Here is a 24951-nt window from a genome sequence, read left to right on the forward strand (position 1 = left end):
TTTTTATATTTATATTATTTAATGGTATATAATTAACTTGAGATATGACATCTGCTCCTATACTTTGTGTCATTCCATGTATATGAATGGTTAAAAAAATATTTAATAATCAAATTTTAAATTAAATATATTTTTTCTAATGAGTTATATAATGGTTCAGTCAACCAGACAATTTAAGAGAACCAAACAAAGGTTATACAGTGGGAGTGTGGATAAGTAGTGCTTCTTAGTTGTTCCATGAAATAAGTTTCCTTTCCCAATTCAATAATAGAGATGTAGTAAGTGGTGAAGGGTCATCATGGCTTCAATTCATCCACAACTATCTCCTCTTTCATTTTCCTCTTCTTTACTTACAACCTCTCTTCACTTCCCATCATCTCTATCAGTAACACACCGACACCGTCTCTCTTTCTCATGTAATGCTTCATGGCAAGAGGTCCCTTCCTATAACTATTTATTCTTTTTCGTTTCTCTATTTACCATTTTCATAAATTAATAATGCGTTGTTTAGAGCGTAACACTCCGCGCAATGATAAGATTGTTGCTTAGTATAGAGAGTGACGTCATTGTGAGAAGTGAGAACAATTACTATGAATCATTTGATTGAATGACCAAGAGATACATGCAAATGATTTTTGTAAGGCCCAAATTTATTATTTCTCACTAAAGTAACTATTATCTCATTTAGCCAATAAAAGTATGCTACTATTTTGCTTAGTTTTAGAAATAGTTTTATAGAAAATAATTAAATAGGATCATGATTTTAGTGGCATGCTTCTTACACCAGGATATACTTTATTCACATGACTTATTTGTGAGAAATGAGAACATTTAAGTCATTCTCATATTTATAGACAAATTTATTGACTTAAGTAAGAACAATCGATATTGAAATGAAAACATTTAATATGTATAATTAGATCTTATTTGAACGATCAATATTAAAACACATATCCACATGACGTGATTCAAGAACTGACTTTTAATCATAACTTCTGTTTTTGCACTTGAGTCATATATATATACACACATATACGCGTACCTCGGACATTATGGGTAAACTTCGTGCATTAGGTCGCTTTTCTTATATATTTTTTAATGATAACGTGTTGTTTGGGATTGATTGAAGCTTGCTGGAGTTTTAGTATTCTCAGCTATTCCTTTCACTGCTGTGAAAGCTATAGCTAATAGTCCGCTAGGGGAATCACTTCAGAAGAGAATGGAGCAGACTAAGAAATTCGATTCGCAAAACTCAGCTAAATTCAAAGCCTTAGCCAAAAAGGCCAGAAAGGAGAGGTAATTCCCGGTAAGCAACTATACATAAGTGTAGCAAGTGATGAAAAGATGTTTCAATTATCATTTCATTGTTGCTATAATTTTTTATTAGTTTTGATTCATTGGATGAGCCTATTTTCTATTGATTGGGAATTGGGATAATATAGGATTGGTGGATGGTATTAAAAACTCAGGGTCTTGTAAGGATATTAGTTAAGGAATCAAGAAATAGAAATTTTGCGTTAGAAATAATATTTTTAAGATTTTCAATATTTGAATTATACCATTCTCTAATGGAAAGTTTCTATCCTTAAATTCTTAACCAATGCCCCCGAACACTCTCCAAAACTTTGTACTAACAATACATCAAAAGTAAAACTCCAGTATTAGTATTGATGTTGTTCTGTGTGTCTAAATTTTGTGCTCATTAATTTTGGTTAAACATTCACTAAATTTTTCAGCTTTTGGTATGGAGAAGATCGGCCTCGTTGGCTAGGTCCTATTTCATATGATTATCCGTCTTATCTTACTGGGGAACTGCCTGGGGATTACGGCTTCGACATTGCTGGCCTTGCCAAGGATCCTGTGGCATTGCAGAAATACTTCAAGTATGTCATAATTTGAATTTTTTCCCCATGTATTTATTGCTGCTTGTCAATTATGATTTCTATGTACTTCTCTATGTTTATTCAGCACTGATGTCATATGTAGAATGTGTCGATTGTTATCATATAAGCAATAAGTTCCTGTAGTGTGAAGAATATCTTCCAAATAGTTGATATATCATCTAAAATTGACCATTGTCAATTTTTTTGACAACGGAGCTCATTATATATTATTCAAATGTTTATCAATGATATGTTTATAGTGTTTGAAGCTTTATTGAATTTAGATAGCCAAATGATCATGTTAACCTTGTTTATCGTTAAGCTTTGAGATATTGCATGCTCGGTGGGCTATGCTTGCATCTGTTGGTGCTCTAGTTCCTGAAATACTAGACCTATTGGGAGCTTTTCACTTTGTAGAACCTGTCTGGTGGCGTGTTGGTTATTCAAAGCTCAAGGTTAGCTTGTCCTGCCCCTCCGACCATTTTTTGTACAGTCTCGCTTATCAACTTGGTGAGCTTCATCGGATAGAAGTTTGTGCAATGAAATAGATAATTATTTCCCATTGGTCATTCCTTGAATTATCAACTAAAAGGGGAAAGGTTTTTCTTCTTGAAAATGCTGGTCAACAAATTGTGATAATGAGTATGCATACTCCTAGATTGAGTAAAATGATAAAGAAAATTGTGATAATGCTTTGACATTCCTCATGAATCTTTCAATTTTCACAAGGGAGATACTCTAGATTACCTCGGCATCCCAGGCCTTCACTTAGCTGGAAGTCAGGGCGTGATCGTGATTGCTATTTGCCAAGCACTCCTTATGGTAATGCCCATATCTGCTATCCACCTTACCTGTCTTATGAGTCCTGCAAACATGATTTATTTTTATGTCGCTTGTCTCCATATAGTCGAGCGCTTTTAGTCTCCATGCGCTTCAGTGCTGACACGGTGTAGCACATACGATTTCAGATTTCCAACTCGGAAGTTGTATCTGACGAGGCCACCCATTTTAATTCTACAAGTGGAACAAGTTAAAAAACTTTTCATACATTTCCCTTGGTCTGTAATCCTTCATAGATGTTCCCTTCAAGTACTTGGATGCAACTACAAAATTTGAAAGTTAAATTAATCTCTCGCCCAAAGTTTTAAGAAATTATGCTCATGTTCATTACCAAAGTTTACGTGGGCCAAATTCAAAAATTTCAATAATCGGAAGAGCTACTTAAACTACAATGCTTATTGCCTTATTCTTGTATGACAGCCATTTGTGTCTGCATATGGGCACTCCAGTGCTAATTAGGTTCGTATTATATGATGCAGGTTGGTCCAGAGTATGCTAGATATTGTGGGATTGAGGCGTTGGAACCTCTAGGAATATATCTTCCCGGAGATATAAATTATCCTGGAGGAGCATTGTTTGATCCCTTAAATCTGTCGAAAGATCCTGAAGCTTTTGAGGAGCTGAAGGTGAAAGAAATAAAAAATGGGCGCTTGGCAATGGCTGCTTGGTTAGGCTTTTACGTTCAAGCGGCTCTGACCGGTAAAGGTCCTGTACGAAATCTTGTCGAGCACATCTCTGATCCTTTCCACAATAACTTGCTGAGTTCACTCAACTTCATGAAAGTAGTGTTGTAATATTGGAAAGGAATTTATATCCATTTGGTTTCTAGAGGGAATTCAAAAGTGAAGTATCATGTATAGAAGAAACTGTTGTTTTTGTTTTGTAAGATGTATTACTGTTTAGTTTTGAACAAAGTACTTTTGATTTGAGTTATTCTTAGCCAAACATGATGTGAGACAACTTTACTATGATATGATATGTGCCGGGTAAATTATGTGGGCAAGAGTGCCATTTAAATAGTTAATGTGACATTTGCTTAATTGTTTAGAGTATACTCTTATTTTGATTTATGGGTAATAGAAAATATTATTAATAACCATACACTAACCATGTTTAGCATTAAGGATTGCTTATAATCTCTCAGCAGAGGATAGTATTCTTAGACAAATTTGGTGGGAGCCAATTATTCTATCAATTAGTCTATTCAAGGAAGGATTCAATAGTAAATTAATAAATACTGTTGTGCACCATTTCAGGGAATGTACCCTAAGTAAGGACATATATCACTTGTCCCGAGCAAATTAGAATTTTAGTTTTAGATTCTAAACTTTTTTATTTATTTACATAACAATATGTGATGATCACCCTGAGATAGAGAATGAGACAACGTTAGGGACATATAATCTTTGACCTCTAAACAATCCAATTAAAATAATTAGTCTGTTTGCTTTCCAGAAATACAAGTGTTTTTCCAGCTAGCATTGAGCAATTGAGCATCGACTCTACATAGGTAATGCTCTTTTTCTTTTCACCTTTCTTTCAATATAAAAGAAAATAAACAGTGAATTAAATTGTTTGATTGTGTGTTATTACGAATTACATTTTCGATTCATTTTAAGAGACATATTTCTCTCTATTATGATTTTTTAAGTGATGGTATTACTTTTATTCTCAACTTCATGAATGAATTGATGATCAAAATTAACACTTTTTCATATATCTTTATGAGAGGTTTTTATTTAACTTGCTTACAAGGTTCTTTTTTATTCAATATTTAAACTAATTCTTAATTTGTTTTGTGGGAAGACTTTTAGAAGAAGAAAAAATGTTTTTAGCATCAAAACAAAGCCATATGTCATTACTGTCTTCTCAACTCGATAGTAGGGGTGAGCATAGGTTGGATTGGGCCAATAAGGTTTGTTTCTAACCCGGCATGAAATATTTTTAGGATTATTTTTTTAACTGAGATCCGATCCTAGACTCGAAGCTAAACCAACTCCAAATATTGACTAGGACAACATTTGAACTTGTATCCAACTACAGACCTCATTAAATATAATGTGTATCTCTTCTAGATAAAATCCTATCAATATTTTACTTAGTATTATGGATATTGACTATGACAACATTTGAACCTGTATCCAACCATAGACCTCATTAAATATAATGTGTATCTCTTCTAGATAAAATCCTATCAATATTTTACTTAGTATTATGAATATGTAATTTGACATATAAAATGATATATGTATATATATATATATATTCTTAATCATGTATATATGATGAAGTTAGAGAAATAATATACTTTTGACCAAAAAATGTAATTACTTTATACACAATAAAGACTAGAGTTGTCAAAACGGGCCGGCACGCTAAAGCCCAAAAATTTATAGGGCTTGGGTATCATTTTAGACACTTTTTATAGAATTCGGACCTTTTAGCCCGGCCCGACCGGGGTATTTTAAATCCGGGTTTGGGCCGGGCTTACCCGGGCGGGTTCAGGCTACCCGTCTTACTTATTTATTTTAATCTTTTATAAACCTTTGAATTGGTAATTAGGGATGGCAACTGGCGTGAGCGGACGCGGGTAGTGCTTTCCCATACCCAAACCCGCAATATTTGCGGGTACTCGTGCAGGTAGCGGGTATTTACGGATTTTTAATTTTAATTATATATTTATATAATTTGTAATAATAAATATGTAAAAATAATTGTTACATGTATAATATGATATTTATATGATAAGTTTATTATTATAGTCAAATATGTGTAATTTATTATGAAGTAATAATAAAGTATATGATATATAATCTTAAAATAATAATAAATATATATAAAAATTTAACTAAAAACTAAATATATAAATTTGCAGGTACCCGTGGGGCGAGTATCACAAAACCTGCTCCCGCCTATAAGCTATTATTGCAGGTACCCATTGCGGGTATTTCCACGAGTACTCACGAGTCGGGTTTTTTTGTCATCCCTATTGGTAATAAGCACTAAATGAAAATTTACAAAACAACTTATAATAAAAAAATAGATAATAAGTATTATGTTATTGTGTATTTAATTCGATTTAACTTTTACCACAAAAACATAATAAAGAAAATAACGTTTACAACAAAACTAAAATCGACATAAATTGTTTATCATAGAGAACTCTACACAACCAAATTTAATATAATAGTTCATAATGAAAGTGTTGACAAAGAACATACAAAAATAATACTTTTGATAGTATCCAAATGTTTACATATTAAAGAGAAGTTACAAATTAATATTGTGTTAGAGAGTCAATAGAAATGAGAGATTTAAAAAAACAGTTATGTTAAAAATCATACACATGGACTTAACATCACGTCTTAACTCAAACACAAGATATTAAATCTATAAGTTTGGTTGCATTTGGTATAACAAATGTGTTAAAAAGGTAAATATGTCAAAAAAAATTAATTTTTTTTTAGTTTATGCGGGTCGGCCCGCCACAACCCGTAACTCACTTAGGGCAAGTTTGGGCTACAATTTGATATGCATAAATTGTATTTAGAATTTTTAGCCCGACCTGGTTTAGCCCGAACCCGATGTGGGCTGGCCCAAATCCATCCGGGTAGCCCATTTTGGCATCTCTAATATAGACACATAGAAACATAATAAGTGAGTGGTCATGGGAGACAAATCAGGACTGAATCATGTTTGTACACCTAAATATTGTTTGGGTCTAATTTTTGAACCTGACCCTAAACCTAATGATACTCAATCCTATTTGGGTCCGATCACGATCAAACCAAACCGGGTGAGCGAGTATGGCAAATACTAATCATCCTGCCTCTTTAGTCTCTCTACCCCTATTGTGATGGCCTCATCCTCACTAAACTCTTTACCATTCTAATAATGATTATTTATTCCATCACATAGTAGATATGGTATGATATATATCGTTAACACGTATATAAGCATAAATTTAGGATATTATTAAAAAACACAGATGATATAGATGCAAAATGTTTTTTATAGGTATTAGTCATTTCTCACAATTTGAAAAAAAATGCTTGCGATTATAACCAAATAGCATAATTTTTGTCCATATCATACCAAACTCTTTCTTTTATGTCAAATTGTCAACTAACACAATTTTTGTACAATTTAAAACAAGGCTCAGCTATTTTTAACTACTTACAAATCAAAATCAATCTAGTTACTCAATGATGATAAGGATATTGTATAGGTCGGGATGGCAAAAAAAAACTCGTACATGTGGGTACCCACAGGTAAAACCCGTACGGGCACGAGTTACAAACAGGTACCCATGGATTTTAAAAACAGGTTTTTAAAAATACTCGTAGTACACAATAGCAGGTATTGGTATTATGGTATTTGTGCATGCGGGTACCTGTTATGTATATGATTACAATACTACATTTACTTAAAATAAAAAGTATACTATCATAATCTTTGTTACATTATGTACATGTTTTCCTTTTACTTTGTTTACATCTTTTTACATTGCTGACATCTTTTATTGAATTTGGTAGTGAAACACCCTACAAATATTATTCCATGTGTAAAAACATACATATCTTGAAAATTAAAGAAAAAATATATATTTTTTGTTAAGAAAATGAGAATAGTAAATCACAAAAACAGAAAACTTTAGTAGATTTAATATTTTTGCTAAAAATTCAATCAAAAAACACAAAAATAATTAAGTTTTATCTCATTTGAAACATAATAGAAGTAGAAAATTAGAAATTCAATAAAAATATAGGAAATCCACGGATACCCATTTTACTTACGGGTATCCAAAAATACTCACGAAAAACTCATCCATGCCCGTTGCCATCTTATGTATATAGGACAAAAAAGAATATTTTAGAAAGGTCAAACATATCTTAAGTCATATCTAACTATAGCGATGGAGTATTTAAAAGGTACTGGATAAAAATAATTAAAAATGGAAATATAATATACTTATCGAGTATATATCTAGAAATAATATCGCATATGTATTAATATCAAGTACTAACATTGTTTTAATTTCATAAAAATGAAAGTGTTTTTTCTATACAAAGAGTTAATCACATAATGTGTTTTGATTATTGAGGGGTCAGTTAGATATTGATTAGTGAGAGCGACAAAATGATTTACTCTTCTAATCTAATATATAAAAACTTTAGGGAATAAAATAACTTATTTTTAAGGAATGGAAATTATGAGGAAAAAATTGGGGTTAATTTTCTCTTATATTTTTTGAAGTTTTTTAATTAATGAAGTGAGCCATTTTAAAATTAAAAGATCAAATCATATATCAACATGACCTAAAATTGAAAGGTATGTTTTTACATTCTACCCATATAACATTCTTATTTTATACTATTTTTTTGGTAGTTGACTACAACCTAATAGAACGATTCAATAAGACGCCTCTAAAATTGAAGTAAACCCCAAAACTAAAATGAACCAAATTTATTACCTATATAAGAAAAAATGTCTCTCATGACATGTGTTAATCTCTAAATTAAAACTTTTCTTCCAAAATATATCCATGTTAATCCAATGTACTTTCTAACATTATATCTTCCCTTTTATGCATTGTATTTTTTAATACTAATAATTGATTTGTCCATTATGTTTATTCTTTGTAGAAACTACACCTCACATTAAAGGGGATTGGATCTCTTTTCACGTTTGAATTAATCAACTCTCTCAATTACAGTTTCATATCTCCACCTTCTTTTGTTCCCCATTTTGTTTCATATTTCTCTCTTCTTCTCTTACATATTTACAATCCAATGTTTCATTCATCAAATTTACTCCGACATCATCACAAAAACATGTGTACCCATTTATGTCAAACCTAATCCAATGGCTTATGTATCAGATTACTCAATTTTCATCATTGTAGACCTGTTCTTATATGAATTGAAATGAGCGAGGAAAAGACTAAACTAAACATCCTATATTTGTGACAATTGTCAAAAGAATATGTTATTTTTGTCAAATAAAAATTATATTTAGAAAGTAATTTCCTTTCTTCATGTTATACAATAATATATCTTTTAGAATTAATAAAAAAAGAAAGATAAAATGATTTCAAATGTAAGGAATATAATAATAATAAAAGCAAAAATAAGAAGAGGTGAGGAGTTACCTGGAATTATGGGCTTTCAATGTAAGGAAAAATAAGAAACAATAATCATAATAATTAAGATTAAGATAAATATTTAAATTTGATTAGAAAATTCTCTTACGTTACTTCATCTATTTATTATTTAGCTATAATTATGCATAAATGATTTTTTCGCTATTTACTAATTTACTTATTATTTCTTATTCTTCGAAAGAGATGAGGAAAAAATAATCCTATAAAATAGGGTGTGGAAGTTTGAAGGTTGATGATCTAACAACAGTTGGGAGTGTGAAATTTTGTAATGAATCGTAACACTTGATTCATATATTAATTATATATTAAAAAAGTTCTCTCACATCATCTATCGTTGTATGTCAACTTTTCATTCTTTCTTCCAAAATGGTTACACCTCCTTTATGTGTATATTCTCACACTATATATTTTATTTCCTATTATAATAATATAATAATATTAAGTCTATTATTACATTTCTTAATAATTTCAAAACAAAAAAATATGTCATTGAGACATTATCTATGATGGTTGTACTATATATTTCCTTTCTTTATTATAATAATATTAAATTCATTATTGTATTTTTTAATAATTTTAAAACAAAAAACATGTATTATTCTAAGAATTATTGTACTTTTCAACTCATCAAAGCTTTGCGATACTTTTTCTACTGAATTTTAATATCACATTTTAGATTCAGATTTTAATTTTGTCCTATTATAATTGAAAAATTCAAATTCGAAATTGAAGTTTTTTTAACTTTTAAGTATTTTTTAATAAAAAATACTCCTATAGTATCATGATTTTATTTCCTTACTTTCAATAAAGAAAAACAAATCTATTAACTATATAATAAAAAGAAGGTCATCTCACATCATCTATTGCTATATGTCAATCTCTCATTCATTTTCTAGTAACTATCTTGTATAAAGACTAATAGATAAGCGGTTATAGTCTATTACCTATATAAGAAAAAAAGGTCTATAATGACATGCATGTGTCAATCTCTCAATCAAAACTTTTCATCCAAAACATGTCCATGCTAATTCTATGTACCTTCCAACGTTATATCTTCCCTTTTATGCATTGTATATTTTAATACTAATAATTTATTGATCTTTTTTTTATATTCTTTGTAGAAATTACACCTCACATTAAAGGGGATTGGATCTCTTTTCAGGTTTGAATTAATCCAATCTCTCCATTATCGTTTCATATCTCCACTTTCTTACTCTCCCATTCCGTTTCATATTTCTCTATTATTCTCTTACATATCTACAATCTAATGTTCCATTCGTCGAATTTACTTGGTCATCATCATCATAAAAACACGTGTACACATTTATGTTAAACCTAATCTTATGGATTATGTATCATACTACTCAATCTTCATCATTGTAGATATGTTCTTATATGAATTGAAAGAGTGACAAAAAACTAAACTAAACATCCTATATTTGTGACAACTGTCAAAAGAAGAGGCTAATTTGTTAAATAAAAATTGTATTTGAAAAATCATTTCCTTTCCTTGTGTCATACAATAATATATCTTTTAGAAATAATAAAAGATGATTTGAAATGTAAGGAGTATAATAATGAAAACGAAAATAAGAAGAGGTGAGGAGTTACATAGAATTATGGGCATTCAATGCAAGGAAAAAGAAGAAACAATAATGATAATAATTAAGATTAGGATAAGTATTGAAATTTGATTATAAATTTTTTGTACGTTACTTCATCTATTTATTATTTTGCTATAATCATGTATAAATAATTTTTTCACAAATGAACAAGGCAGAAGAATCCCTAAAAAATGGAATGTGGAAGTTTGAAGGTGCATGATCTAACAACAGTTGGAGGTGAGAGTTGATACAAACTGATTCATCTATTAACTATATAATAAAAAATGGTTTTCTCACATCATCTATTGCTGCATATCAACTTCTCATTCATTTCCCCCCTCCAAAATGATTACACCTCTTTCATGTGTACACTCTCACACTATATATTTCATTTCCTTATTGTAATAATATAATAGTATTAAATCTATTATTATATTTCTTAATAATTTCAAAACAAAAAATATGTCATTGAAACATTATATATGATAGTTACACTATATATTTCATTTCTTTATTATAGTAATATTAAATTCATTATTGCATTTCTTAATAATTTTAAAACAAAAAAACATGTATTATTGTAAGAATTACTGTACTTTTTAACTCATCAAAGATTTGTGATACTTTTCCCTCTGAATTTTAATATCACAATTCAGATTCATTGAATTTTAATTTTTTTCTACTATAATTGAAAAAATCAAATTCGAAATTAAAGTTTTTTTTGTAACTTTTAAATATATTTTTAATAAAAAAGACTCTTATAGTATTACGATTTGATTTTCTTATTTTCAATAAGAAATTGAAAAAATCATTTAATTTTCTACAACTTTTAAAATGTTTATTAAAAAAAAAATCACAGTATCATGTTTTGGTTTCCTATTTTCATTAGAAAATTAAAATTCGAAATTATCATTTATTTTTCTTACGTGTTTGAACAGTCAAATACACAAGTAACACATACGTTCTTAACCATGCAAATGCACAGGTTTATTATTTGTTATTAGCAATGAGAATGTAAAGTAACATGTGTGTTTTTAATCATACGAATGCATGTGTCACATGTGTGAATGTACGGATAACAAATGTGTTTTTAACCATGTGAATCATGAAAATAACATATGTGTTCTTAACCATATGAATGCATATGTAATATGCGTTCTTAAACTTAGTAGTATAAATATAAAACAATTTTTTTTTGTTACCAAAAGTATTCCTTACATACATTTTTCGAGTAAAGAATTTAACTATTGACTTTTTAATCTAGCAATATATTACACAACTAAACCAATATCTAATTAAAGCAAATATTTTTCAAAAGAAAATAAATTAGACTATATAATTGTTTTCGAAGTAGGCCATCTCACTCGTACTATTTAACCATAACGAGACTAGAAATTTCGGAGGTTGAGTCTTTCATTCTATTCATTCTTTCTCGCTGCGACACTGAAGAACGTGAGAATTCTGTGTTTATCTCTCTCTTCTCGTATTTTTCACGGATCTAGTACATTTATATTTATCTCTTATCGTAATAGAACATAGTATTATGCGTTATTGATTCCAATCTTTACTTTATTTCTCTTCCAAATTTATCTTATTATAGCATTGTGCTTATTAAGCGCTAACCTATTCATTTTAAAAATTAAGTGTTACTGTTTTGTATGTTTCTTGTTCAGATCTTATTTTCTCTTTCTGAGCTTTTCCGCAAAAAAACTAGGTTACAATAATTTTTACTTTCTTTCTGTTTTAGTTAGTGAGTAATAATTCATTTTTGAATTTCTTATTATGAAAATTGTTATTCGGAACTTCAACTGTTGTTTATTTCTCCACCATTAATCAATCCAAATTTTGTTTACACGATAATATATCTATCTAGCCAGAGATAAAAAAAAATGAATAATGTGCATTTTTGGTATTTGCTCCATTTTAACTTTCAACTTAACATGCTGGCTAGAATGATTACTTCGATTCATTTGTAATAATTTATTAGTTCTCTTAAGTTTGGACTTGTCATCACTTCAGCTAAGATTTGAAGTCACGATCTGCAGCCGTAATTGCAGTTGTAATATTGTAGTTATGTTAGGCTTTGCAACATTATTTGCTATCATAATTGTGGCCGCATTTCCTATTGTAAGCAACTGTGGTAAACGTAACGATATTACAATTGCTATTGTAAACGATGTCGATTCTATTGCTTTTAGTTAAGCAATCTATGGTATTAGGGTTTAGTGAATGCCCTTTGCTTTTTATCATGCTCTTAATTTGTTACGTACTCATGAATTATGCCAAGTCCTGTTATTTTTTGTAATAATGTGATATATGTTTATCTGCATTTCTACTACTACTACTACTACTATTACTACTATTATGATGTTAACTGGTTAACATTATCTGTGGATTTTTTACAGATTAAGTGATGGAAAGTGGAGGGAACTCCCTTCCATCGGGGCCAGATGGTGTGAAGAGAAAGGTTTCATATTTCTATGACCCAGAGGTTGGAAATTATTATTATGGGCAGGGTCATCCGATGAAACCACATAGGATTCGTATGACACATGCTCTTCTAGCCCACTACGGGTTGCTTCAACACATGCAGGTCCTGAAGCCTGCTCCTGCTAAAGACAGGGATCTCTGCAAGTTCCATGCTGACGATTATGTGGCTTTTCTGAGGGGCATCACCCCTGAAGCACAGCAAGATCAGTTGAGGCAGCTGAAGAGGTTTAATGTCGGTGAAGACTGCCCTGTATTTGATGGTCTTTACTCTTTCTGTCAGACATACGCTGGAGGTTCAGTTGGTGGTGCTGTCAAATTGAACCATGGAGTATCTGATATTGCGATAAATTGGGCTGGTGGGCTACATCATGCAAAGAAGTGTGAGGCATCTGGATTCTGCTATGTCAATGATATTGTGCTGGCTATTTTGGAACTTCTTAAAGTGCACGAGGTTTGCCAAATTTAATTCCCTTACAGTATCCTATCAATATATGGCTGTGTTATAATTTGAATTGAATCTTCACATGACCAATACATGTTACAATTCCACAGCATACACAATAGCACATGCTTAACACACTTGGTGTGTTTTAGTAGTTGCCACTAATGGATAATCCTGTTGCCAGATTTCAGTTGTCATTTTTTCTTGGATTTGGTGAAGTAGATATTGATTGATAGACCAAATGTGGCTGGCTAGTTAGACCATCTTTGAGAATTGAGATGCAGCATTTTGAAAGACTGCTTGCTAAATTCGATAAGCATATATTGTTTTATACTAATTATTTTGTTTTAAGTACTCTTTCATGTAACATTGAGTCCTTTTTATTGTTGTGCAGCGTGTTCTATATGTAGACATTGATATACACCATGGTGATGGTGTAGAGGAGGCCTTCTATGCCACCGATAGGGTCATGACTGTCTCATTTCATAAATTTGGTGATTACTTTCCTGGAACAGGCGATATTCGTGATATTGGTTATGGTAAAGGGAAATATTATTCATTAAATGTTCCCCTGGATGATGGCATTGATGATGAGAGCTACATGTCCTTGTTTAAGCCAATAATGGGAAAGGTGATGGAAATTTTCAGGCCTGGTGCAGTGGTATTACAATGTGGTGCTGATTCTTTATCTGGGGACAGATTAGGCTGTTTCAATCTGTCTATCAAAGGTCATGCAGAGTGTGTCAAATATATGAGATCTTTTAATGTTCCACTTCTGTTGCTCGGTGGAGGTGGTTATACAATACGAAATGTGGCACGTTGCTGGTGTTATGAGGTATTGTGCACTCCTACTGTAGTTTTCCTATTTGTTGATCATTTTTGTCATTGCTCCCTTCAAAGGGTGAGTATTGGCCTGAAAATTTAAGTGCTCAACAATAATATTAGAATCTGGTAATCATCTTAGATTAGCAAATGACTAGTAAATACAATATTTGTATTGCTTGTTTGGACATAGGTAAAATGGAGATGAATACAGACACTAAAATGCTGTAAATGATTGAACAATAGCTTATGCCTACACTTCGAATTAAGCATGAAAGATTCCCTTCGGTTCTCATAGCCAGTGGTAGACATTAGTTGTATGACTGTGGGAGAGGCTTGCTTAGAAATTCCTACACAGCAGAACAAAAATGAGCATATGTTTTTCTGTGGTTTTATTGGTCCTATTGAATGCAACATGCAAATCAACATTTACTAGCACTATTTAAATTGAAAATGTAAGCTGAATGTGGTCAAATTGAAATAAAATATTATATTTTCTAAGCATGAAACTGTTCCTGTCAGTTTAATAAATTTCTATTTGTTGTCAATCAGACTGGTGTTGCTCTTGGGATGGAACTAGAAGATAAGATGCCTCAACATGAGTACTATGAATATTTTGGTCCTGACTATACTCTTCACGTTGCTCCAAGTAACATGGAAAACAAGAACTTCCGAGATTTATTGGATGACATACGATCAAAACTTCTTGATAATCTATCTAAGCTTCAGCATGCGCCAAGTGTGCCATTCCAGGAGCGACCACCTGACACTGAGCTTCATGAGGTTGTCTTGGCATCCACTGACATTATATTGCTCTTTTCCAATTTTGCTTTTCTCTTAAGTAGATAATTTTCTCTTAATAACTTACTAAATCAATTACCTCAAAGTATATATATATATAGGGAGTGACTCAAGTGAGAACACTTGAGTATTGTGAGAAATGAGAACAATCAGAACATTCAATGATAGCCATTAAATTAAAATTAATGATACAAATTAGATTTGTATTAAAAAAATGTCACATGCTCTCAACTTCTCCCAGGAGTTTACTCCACTGCACAACATGCTTCCCTGGCTGTTTCGTTGCTGCCATTCATCAATGGTCTCCTTATAATATGTCTCTGATATTCTTAAGGTCGAATAGTATCAAAACTATTCCTGTGTTAGAGTGAAGACCAAAATTTTCTGCTATTCCCCTTTCACCACCGCCCGCAAATAGTTCCCTTCTTGATTATGATCTCTAAATGAAGTAGGAAAAAACCTCATCGTTTTTAATCAAACAGCAGAATTTTTCTTGCATTCATGAATCAGAACCTAGTGATAAAACTTTATACTTTTTTAAAGGGTTCAATGGATCATATAAAAACCTATTACATATATGGTTTCACGGGAATTGAAATAAAGAGATGAATGTGGTTTATAAAAAGGACTTACGCTTCAATTTTCAAGGAGAAAGAAATAATGTTTGCAAATAGAAAATTGAAGAAAGAGTTTGAAATTTCTATCATGTGAGGAAGCCTTAGATGAATGGTGGAATACAGAAAAAGAGATGGCTTTGGAAGAACTTGCTGGTAACAGTTCTGCACATGACATAATTTTAATGTGTATCTAATCTAAACCATTAATTTTGATCAAATGGCTGTTAACGAATTTTCTCATTTCTGATAATAGTGAAGTGTTCTGACTTGAGAAGCTACACACACACACACACACACACACACACACACACACACACACACACACACACACACACACACACACACACACACACACACACACACACACACACACACACACACACACACACACACACACACACACACACACACACACACACACACACACACACACACACACACACACACACACACCCCAAACTGTCATTGTTAAATTTAAAATGGCAAAGTTTTGTTTCTAGGGTGAAAGTCTTAGACTACCATCTAGACTTTTGACTTTGATGTGGCTGCTTGTCAGGAAAAATCAATCATGATGATTTTCAGTAAGTTTATAGCAATTATATGCTTGGTCAGGCTATAAATATGTGTTGATCAATAAGTATATAGCAGTTATATAGTTGGGCAAACTATTGACATGCATTAAGAGCCTGATAGGGTAGATATGGCTAAGCAAATCGGGTTTTATGTTGAAATTATATATATGTCTTCTGTCTCAAAACATAAAAAATAAAAACTCCTGTTCTTTGACAGCTAAGGACTGGTTTGAACGATCCATTACCTTTTTCCCATTGTTTTGTTTAGATGTGATTCTCAATTTCTCTTATTTGCCATTATGAAATGAGTTGCAAGATTCTTCTGATTCTCTGTCTCCATAGTTGCTGATAACTTATTTACTTCCTTTTCATATTTAGAGAGATGAAGATCAGGATGACAAAGATGAAAGATGGGGTCCGGATTCTGACACAGAGTTTGATGATTATAGGTATCCTTGTGTTTTCGAAGTCACTTATTGAATTTCTTTCTTTTGAGTCTCCTTACAAATGTCTACTTTTATTTTACAGCAATCCTGTCGCTGGTAGGGTGAAAAGAGAATACGTTGAAGTGGAGCGGAATGATTCAGTATGTCCCCAACCTGTCATCTTTGCTTTGCAACAACATAAGAAATGTTCTTCAAAATAATCATCTAATTACCATGGGCTTGAAATACGACAAACTGAACATCAGTAAAAAGTATTTTGTACATTATATGATGATAATGAGTCTGATAGTTTATCTTAATACATTTTTGAATGCCTTTGCTAAACGCCGTTATGTCAATGAACTCTACAGTTTACAGCCATGAAAAATGTTTATTCTAAACCCCATTGGACCTCTCATCTTAGATTCACCTTTATAAAACTATAGCTTTATGATGTACATTACATTTGCATCTTTTTGAAATAAGTCAAAATATATGTCTTGCATGAAACGCTCAGTGTGTGCACAATGTACATATGATCAGTTGCACTGTCTTAAACATATTGGGCGGTTATCCTTTTCAGATTTTCCATGTTTACTGTACAAGAAATCTATTCTGTCATGAGATTCTAGGAGGCAATTGGTTCCCTTTCTACATGTGGTTATTAGCAATTTATAATTGTGGGGTGCACCGTGCATGGGACAGATATAGGAAGGGGGGATAAGCTTGTATACCTTTATTTTTTTTTAAGCTTTAATACTTTTTTTTTGTCTATGTTGTGCTTCCTTGTGAATTGTTACGTAGCTGATCCCAAGCCTAGGTAATGGAGGAGGGTTGTAATAGGCAGTTGATAGCCACATAAAAGTTTGTCACTACAACGTCACATGAGTAAGAGCTGCTATATCCACCCTTAGATGTAAGTGAAAAATAAACAAGAGTTCCTGCATCAAAAGAGCATGGGTTGGAAAGTTAGCTCACAAGGGTAGGATTCACTTTGGAATGTAGACACACTTACGGGTAAATCAATGGAAATGATAGACACCATGATTAGGAGATTCAATTTATGCACCTTCAAGAAACTAATTGGTCACGAGAAAAGGCAAAGGAGACATTTCGGATTTTAAGCTTCGGCACATGACAATGCAAATTTGAGAAATGAGGTAGACATAATTGTAGATAAGTACCAGAAGAATGATGACATGAATGTAAAATGGTTAGAAGATAGGGTTATAACTCTAAAGTTTGTAGTACAAACTTTTAATATGATTAATGCTTATGGCTCACGATGCTTATACAATGATTTGTCGAGTTCCACCAATTTAAGAGGAATTTGTTCCTTCAAGGGTGACAAACTGGGAACTTGTGTTAAATTTCAGGGAAGTTATCATAAACATCTAGACCGTGGTAGAGATTCTGATATGCCTTTCAAGGAGAATGCAAGCTCCAAGGTTGAATATTTTTTTCCTCTTTCAAAATAACTTCATTGTTTCATATTACTTAGGAGGTGTTAAAATCCTGTTTTCAGGTGCCAGTAGTGGTTCCAATGGCAGTGGATGAACCATCCATCAAGGAGGAGCAGGACAATTCAAAGGACCTTTCCGATCAGCGGCTAAGATGAAGTGACAAGCATCGGTCACCTGTCCTCACAACTAGTGTGTGCTCACATGTAAAATAGTGTCCACTTACAGCAGTTTCGATTTTCATTGACTTTTCTGATATATTCTTCTAGTGTTTCAGAATTTTGCTTCATATTAAGAAGGGCTATTTTGCAATTTAATGGTTGAAAATCTGTTCTTGCCTTTTTTTATAACATGATAGAATGCTTTAATAAATATCATATGAAGTCTTGGTTACGCCCTTTATAGTATGATGACACAGGGAAAATAGGAAAGCTTAGAACGTTAAGTATCCAAGAACTTCAGATAAGCTATAACCAGGGAGGGAACACAGTTATAAAAAGCCTATATGTGTATAAATGCATGGGAATGAAGAAAAATAGAAGGTTCAGAAGCAGTGAAATACACACTGAGATAACTCTGAAGTATTCGTTTTGTTTTCCTTCCCTTCTAAAACTTAACTCTCAAACAAATACTTTGGGTATGCAACCATTTTATATATCTAGTAAGGAGATATTTAGTTGATGCTCTATGATGTCCACATACAAGATGGTTTACACAAATTGTGTCCAGTTTTTCAAAAAGATACTATAATCTATTTTCTAGTTAATTGTTCCTTAAACTTTATAATATTCTTTATTAACTAAGGCAATAACTTTTTATATATGATTGATTATTAGGAAATGTGGATGAACAATTTAGATTGTGAGCTCCCCAAAGATTGTCAAGAAAGCGACATTTGAAAAATTAAAATGAAGATTGAATCGGTCAGATTCTTGGATCATACATTGTAAAGAGTTGTTGCATTCAGTGTTGAACTAGAGACAATTGATTCATTGTCCAATCGGTTCAACTGAAGTGGTATCACCATTTTTTGGGATAGGATAGATGAGGTGAATCGAATTATAAGATATATTATGAGGCTAATATATAATGTAAAGATTTATTTATATTACTTTTACACATGGATACATCTTTTTCTCATACTATTTTATTGAATTGCATTGCACACTGTCATTATATGTATATATATAGTGATTATTTTATGATAAAATCAATAGTTTTTGCACTATCATAAAACCTATATTCGTATTATTGCACTCACTTCTCTGTTATTTTGTTGTTAACCCATGGCAATCCGATATGATAATTCTGAAAACAAGAAAAAAGTTTTCGTACGACCAAATGAAATCCAAATAAGGCACTAAAAAGTGACTTTCCACATGCTTAGTGCAAAACTTGCAATAACACAATATCACCAATTTCACATTAACAGAAGTCTCTCTTAGCAACTCTTTGCTTCTATCTAGCCTCTACTTTTTCTCTCTCTTCAAAATCACTTTCTATAGATATTTCAATTCATATTCATTGGGAAGAAAATGGTAATTACCTAACACTCCTTACAAAATATTATTCTTACAAAGTATCTTCAAACATATGCACAATATGAAAATAAGATTTGTATAATGCAAAAGATACATCTGATACACCAGGTTACAATGACATGGGTTTTGCATTAGTTCACAGGCCACTACTAGCCCTTTGTTAAAACCAAACTTCATTCACTCAAAACATGAATCTGGATTCAGTTTCAAGAAAATATAAGAGATTACATTCATTGATCACTATGATCTGGTCAAATTCGAGGGACACAGAATCGGTTAGATCTACGGTTAGACCATTCCATCTATTAGAGAACCCCGAGTAATGAGTTTTCTTTCTTCCCTTTTCTTTGAAGGAAGCTTGCAAATTAATACACATAAGAGACAATATGTTCTTGCACTGATTCACTACCTTTTAGTCATGCCAAATCACACATTCTCTTAAGCTTCTTCCCCTCCTATATTCGACCTCGGCATCAGAGCACGATAACCCTGTCTTATATTTCTTGCAGCTTCTGGATGAACTCATTTTTGAGAATATCTCCTCTTCATCTGTGAGGGTTGGTGTACTTAATCCAGAGCTGTTGCTACAATGCCCTTGTGATTTATTATCTGAGAGGTGCAAGAATAGAAAATACTTCATTACAGCCAGATTAAATAACAGCATGAAAACATTTATGTATAGATTGGACATATCCTACATAGCAAAACATTAGAACTATTATAAACAAAATTACCCTCCAAAATTTCCAGTCTTCTTTCTATTATTATAAAGTCTTGAACGGAAAAATGACCAATATTTCTTAAGTCTTACCAGACGAAAACAATGTTATAAGTTTCTTAACCCATTCAATGTATGTACAGCAAACCGAGGTTCTAGTTTCATTTACATATTGAGAAAAATTCGAACGGATAAGACAACCATATGTAAGTTTTCCAGGTTCAACTTTACATTTCGGGTTCCTTAAAAATTACCCTTAGGGCAGTAGTTAGCAAGACCCACACACACAGATATATACATACAATGTATCGAGTGAGGAGCAAGTATTTACATTTCGATCTAAGCAGTAACTGTGATTTAACATACTCCCACTTGATGTATGTTAGCAACTTAAACCATGATTTTTAGACCAAAAAGCTCACATTGAAACAAAAAATCATACAACTTATGTAACTTATTTTGTATTGCTGACACAACTCGACTTCACAAAAAAACTCACATTTCTATTTCCTCTCCTAGCATCACCCCTACATAAGTCCTTTTTCTCTCTCTTTCTCGGGAAGTGAAATGACTGCTCTATTTCTCATTCTTCAAACCAGTTACTATAAATGAAGCTGAACAAAGCATGTGAAGATTTGAACTCTTCCAAGAATTACTGGATTTTCAGATTTTTGGCACTCTGGCCTCATCATGAACTCTTAACACAGACACTACCTTCAGGAACTTTGTTTAGCTAAACATTCATACATCAACTGGTTGATGTTATCAATAAGAAACAACAGAGCACCGTTATTTCACTTCCCCGTAAAATAAAACAATGTATCGTATAAACATGCAGATCATTAAAGCAAATATACAACAATGCAGGAGATCAAAATATTTACACATAGGCACTGAATGGCAACACAGTGGGTGCAACTATAGGGTGGCGCAGCAATGAAATGGAGGAGAGAGAATAAAACGAAATATGCGTGAAAGAGAAAATAGGCGAGTGAAGGGGTGGGCTGGTAGGAGGGTAGACTGAAAAATGCAAGTTTTAAAATTTAATAGATAAAAATACCCCGAAAGTAGTTTATGTGAAAAAAAGTTTTTGTTTTTGGTCCAAAACAGTTGATATATATTGCTAACGTGATGTTTTGTCCAAAAGCATGGGCACATGTTTGCGTACATACACTTTCTAAATATCAGGTAGAGTCATGTTGGCAAACCCTCTATATATGTATGTTTCAAAACCAAATTATAAATATTTAATAGTGAGCTTCTCTAGTTTCTCTCTATTTTCGTGATTTCGCAGCATGTAGTGAAACAAATCATATTTCAGATCATCTGTTTACCGCATACCTTCATATCTGTGACATACTGCGACCTGATTGTAGGCTTCCTTGCCAGCGGGACCTGGATCTAATCTAAGGCTTTTCAAACTCGGGAATGCCATTTGCATCTCCTGAGCTTTGAATCCTTCTTTCATCAATGAAGGGTCTATGTTTTCTTCCACTGTCGACTTACCAGCAGTGAAGGGCAGCATAGTAAATGAGTCTTCAGTTACGTCAGAAATCTCCACATATTGTGTGGTAGTGATAACCTCATCTGCGCTGAAGCCAAATGATGCTCGGTAGGCTTCTATTTCTTCCACATCTTGCTTAGGACTTCTGGTGTGCCTATTCTGATGTCCATTTCCACCAGTAGATTGAGCATCGGAATCTTTCGAAACACTTAATCTCCCACCATTATGAGGGAATGGATTTTGTTCTAAATAGAATTGTGCATAGGTAGCAGGGCAGAAGAAATTTGTGTCTTGGGATGCTATCGTGCTACCATTTGTGTCATGCCCAGACAGCCTCCCAGACCCAGTCCTTCCATATTTTCCATTCTCGAGAGATAGTGAAAGAAACCGGGCGTAAGGTACGTCAGGGGATGAGGGAGTTGTTAGGTGAGCCAACTCTGGCGGGGGAGTGAGAGGAGCAGTAGATGGTTCGGTAGTGAAGTTTGAGAAGACTGGAGGAGAGACCAGTTGTGTTTCATGAGCATATGGGCCGGTGGCAAACATTGTAGACGAAGGACCGCCAGGCGAATTAGCAGATAGTGACAAGTAAGAATTAGGTGATTGTGCAGTTGAAGGAAGGGGAGATTGTGTGAAGGATGCTGGTGAAGAAGGTGGAGCTAAGAGAGAGGGAGTGACTCCTGCACCCTGATTGGCCAATCCAACCACTTGAGGCCTATTTGGCTGAGTGGCCGACCCGTTATTCTCGGGAATGCGAGATGCAGGTACAATGCGCTTCCCACCTCCTTTCTGTGAACCAAAACAGGAAAATGGACCCAAACATCCTCCCCATCTCTTTCGCTGTCAAGTCCAGCAATATAGAGTTACTCAAAGGAAAAAGGAAATCAATGACAGGTAGATACAAAAGGAAACAATAGCATCTGAATGGAAATTTGAGCTTGTAATAATAATTCAACCTTCCAAAAATCTTTACACATTTTTGCTCTTTTCCATGCACATAACAATCATTATTATTTTATTAAATTTTAACAGTATCGGCTAACCATTCCATGACCGAACTAAATTAGGTATTCATGACATACCATAAAATGAGATTTACCATATCATAATGCGAAATCCAGGTTATTGGGTTGTGACAAACCTCCCTCAAACACAAAGGAAGAAAAAGCAGAATTTTTTTAAAAGTACAAAATAAAACCATTGGCTATTAAAATAAATAAATAAAATTAAATATTCTATCAGTTATAATAAGTGGCAGGTTTTCTCTATATGCCAACCCAGTGTTTTAAATTGTTCTCAACAAATGCAACTACTGCCACATTTTCCCGCAATTTCCCACAATTGTGGTAACCACAACCGCAATTTAAAACACTATGCCAAACAAAGATACAGAAACTCTATTTAGTAGTTACAAAAATAATAGGTTTGCCTTTTATGTCTATCACATAGTGGATATCAAACTCTGATACGCACAAGACTAATAACGGTACACATGGCTTCGACATAGAGGATTCTCGATGGCATAAAAAACTCGAGGTTTACCTTGCACAATATAGCACAGCAGTGGTATTCTCACGAGTTCGTTATTGTGAACGAGATGTTACTAACAATTCTGGCGGGAGATTGCTAATACAAGAAAAAGTGGTTACATATGAAAATACAACACAAGCTGACTGAAAGCATTACTAATGAAAATTGTTTTATATGTTTTAAGTACTACGGATATAGATTATAACCAAAAACTTGAAATTAAACCGAAAAAGTGATTAACTGGTACCAAGGGAATTAAAGTAGATCCCTCTTTCTTCACTGGAAAGAATTTCTCTAAAAAGCTTCAATTTGATGATCAAATGTGGCAAATTTGTAAAAACTAATAATTGGGCCATCAGATCCAACCAAGTTATGTTACAAATGGACCACTACATATGTCTAAGGTACAACAACAAGATCAAATCCTGAAACCATAATGTAGTAAAAAACAAACATACAAAAGTGATAACAGAAACCCAGTAAGCAATTAAGGTTGTTTTTTATGTGAGATCTGAGAAAGAGACATGAACATAAAAACAAACACAAAGAAAATTGGTGATACCCAGTTAGGTTATGTGCAAGGCACCTCAGATCTAACACCAAAAACACAATCTTTCAGTCACATAGCAAATAACTTTCATACAAAGGCACAATTTTGAGTCATTTATAAACAAAAATTAAATAAAATGATGCAGAGAGGAAGTGAGAGAGATAAAAAAGATATACCCTTTCATGCTGTTGAGGGAATCGATTTTGCTCAGAACCCATTTAGATGAGGATAATAGCTTTTGAAGAATCGTTGTTACACTCTCAATAAGCTTAAATAAGCAACACAAGATAAATCTTTTTTTTTGTTCTTCTCTTCACACTAACTCAATAACATTTCTTTCTTCAAAACGTGACACCATAATAAGGAAATGGAAGTTTTGATGTTAAGAGAGGAGAAGAAGGAGAACATTAGGGAATTAATTAATTTAATTTATGTCAGAAAAGTAAAACAATTTAATCACAAAAGAGAAAAAGGATTCAGGTTGATGAAGATATAGAAAGAAAAAAGGGACACGGAAAAATTTAGAGGATAAGAAGGGAAAACTAGTAGAAGTACACATACATAGCTTAAGATTTTGCTTATAATTTGAATTTAATAATTAATTATCTATACTATATATATAAAGTCAAAACTTGAAATAAATTCTCTCATGGTGTAATTTTCATTTCATATATTGTCCTTAACATTATTTAATTTTTACAAAAAAACTATATAATCCTAAGTAACTATCACCAATACATTAATTAACCACATATCTCACCTTAAATTAAACATTATCATAATCACACAATACATTTTAATTCAGAAAAAATGAAATATATAAAAATTGAATATGTAGTATCACACAATATTCGTCGACAGACACACTAGTAAGAATAATATTTATACTAACGGTGTAATAATTTTATATAAGATCAATTTATTATTCAATATTTATGTTTATTTAAAAGTTAATAATAATTAAAATATAAAGGTCAGCTAATATAGTACTA

The 24951-nt window shown here is 32.4% G+C and overlaps 3 protein-coding genes across 8 annotated transcripts; 2 read left to right on the plus strand and 1 right to left on the minus strand.

Moving 5' to 3' along the window:
- Positions 212 to 3742, plus strand: LOC109352143 (chlorophyll a-b binding protein of LHCII type 1). Its single transcript, XM_019593986.1, has 6 exons — positions 212 to 436; positions 1130 to 1296; positions 1737 to 1883; positions 2206 to 2338; positions 2613 to 2705; positions 3203 to 3742. Exons 1-6 carry the CDS (start codon positions 299 to 301, stop codon positions 3515 to 3517), a joined length of 993 nt encoding a protein of 330 aa, XP_019449531.1. The 5' UTR covers positions 212 to 298; the 3' UTR covers positions 3518 to 3742.
- LOC109352144 (histone deacetylase 19-like) lies at positions 11843 to 18512 on the plus strand. 5 transcript variants are annotated; one of them, XM_019593987.1, is made up of 8 exons: positions 11843 to 11942; positions 12896 to 13431; positions 13817 to 14257; positions 14797 to 15027; positions 16613 to 16683; positions 16763 to 16820; positions 18036 to 18107; positions 18185 to 18512. In XM_019593987.1, the coding sequence occupies exons 2-8, from the start codon at positions 12904 to 12906 to the stop codon at positions 18275 to 18277; spliced, it is 1494 nt and encodes a 497-aa protein (XP_019449532.1). In that variant the 5' UTR covers positions 11843 to 11942; positions 12896 to 12903; the 3' UTR covers positions 18278 to 18512. The 5 variants fall into 5 exon arrangements, with proteins under 5 accessions (XP_019449532.1, XP_019449536.1, XP_019449537.1 ...); XM_019593991.1 differs by having other exon boundaries at positions 18036 to 18108; positions 18191 to 18311; XM_019593988.1 differs by having other exon boundaries at positions 11930 to 12015.
- Positions 19723 to 24418, minus strand: LOC109352145 (uncharacterized protein At1g76660-like). Of its 2 annotated transcripts, XR_002108330.1 has the most exons (4): positions 24136 to 24418; positions 21720 to 22719; positions 19955 to 20269; positions 19723 to 19907 (listed from the first exon to the last, which is right to left on the minus strand). XR_002108330.1 is itself a non-coding variant. In XM_019593993.1 (3 exons), the coding sequence occupies exons 1-3, from the start codon at positions 24175 to 24177 to the stop codon at positions 20073 to 20075; spliced, it is 1239 nt and encodes a 412-aa protein (XP_019449538.1). In that variant the 5' UTR covers positions 24178 to 24418; the 3' UTR covers positions 19723 to 20072. The 2 variants fall into 2 exon arrangements, 1 of the variants encoding a protein (XP_019449538.1); XM_019593993.1 differs by having other exon boundaries at positions 19723 to 20269.

Source organism: Lupinus angustifolius, chromosome LG07, assembly GCF_001865875.1.
Source record: "Lupinus angustifolius cultivar Tanjil chromosome LG07, LupAngTanjil_v1.0, whole genome shotgun sequence".
Classification (NCBI taxonomy): Eukaryota; Viridiplantae; Streptophyta; class Magnoliopsida; order Fabales; family Fabaceae; genus Lupinus; species Lupinus angustifolius.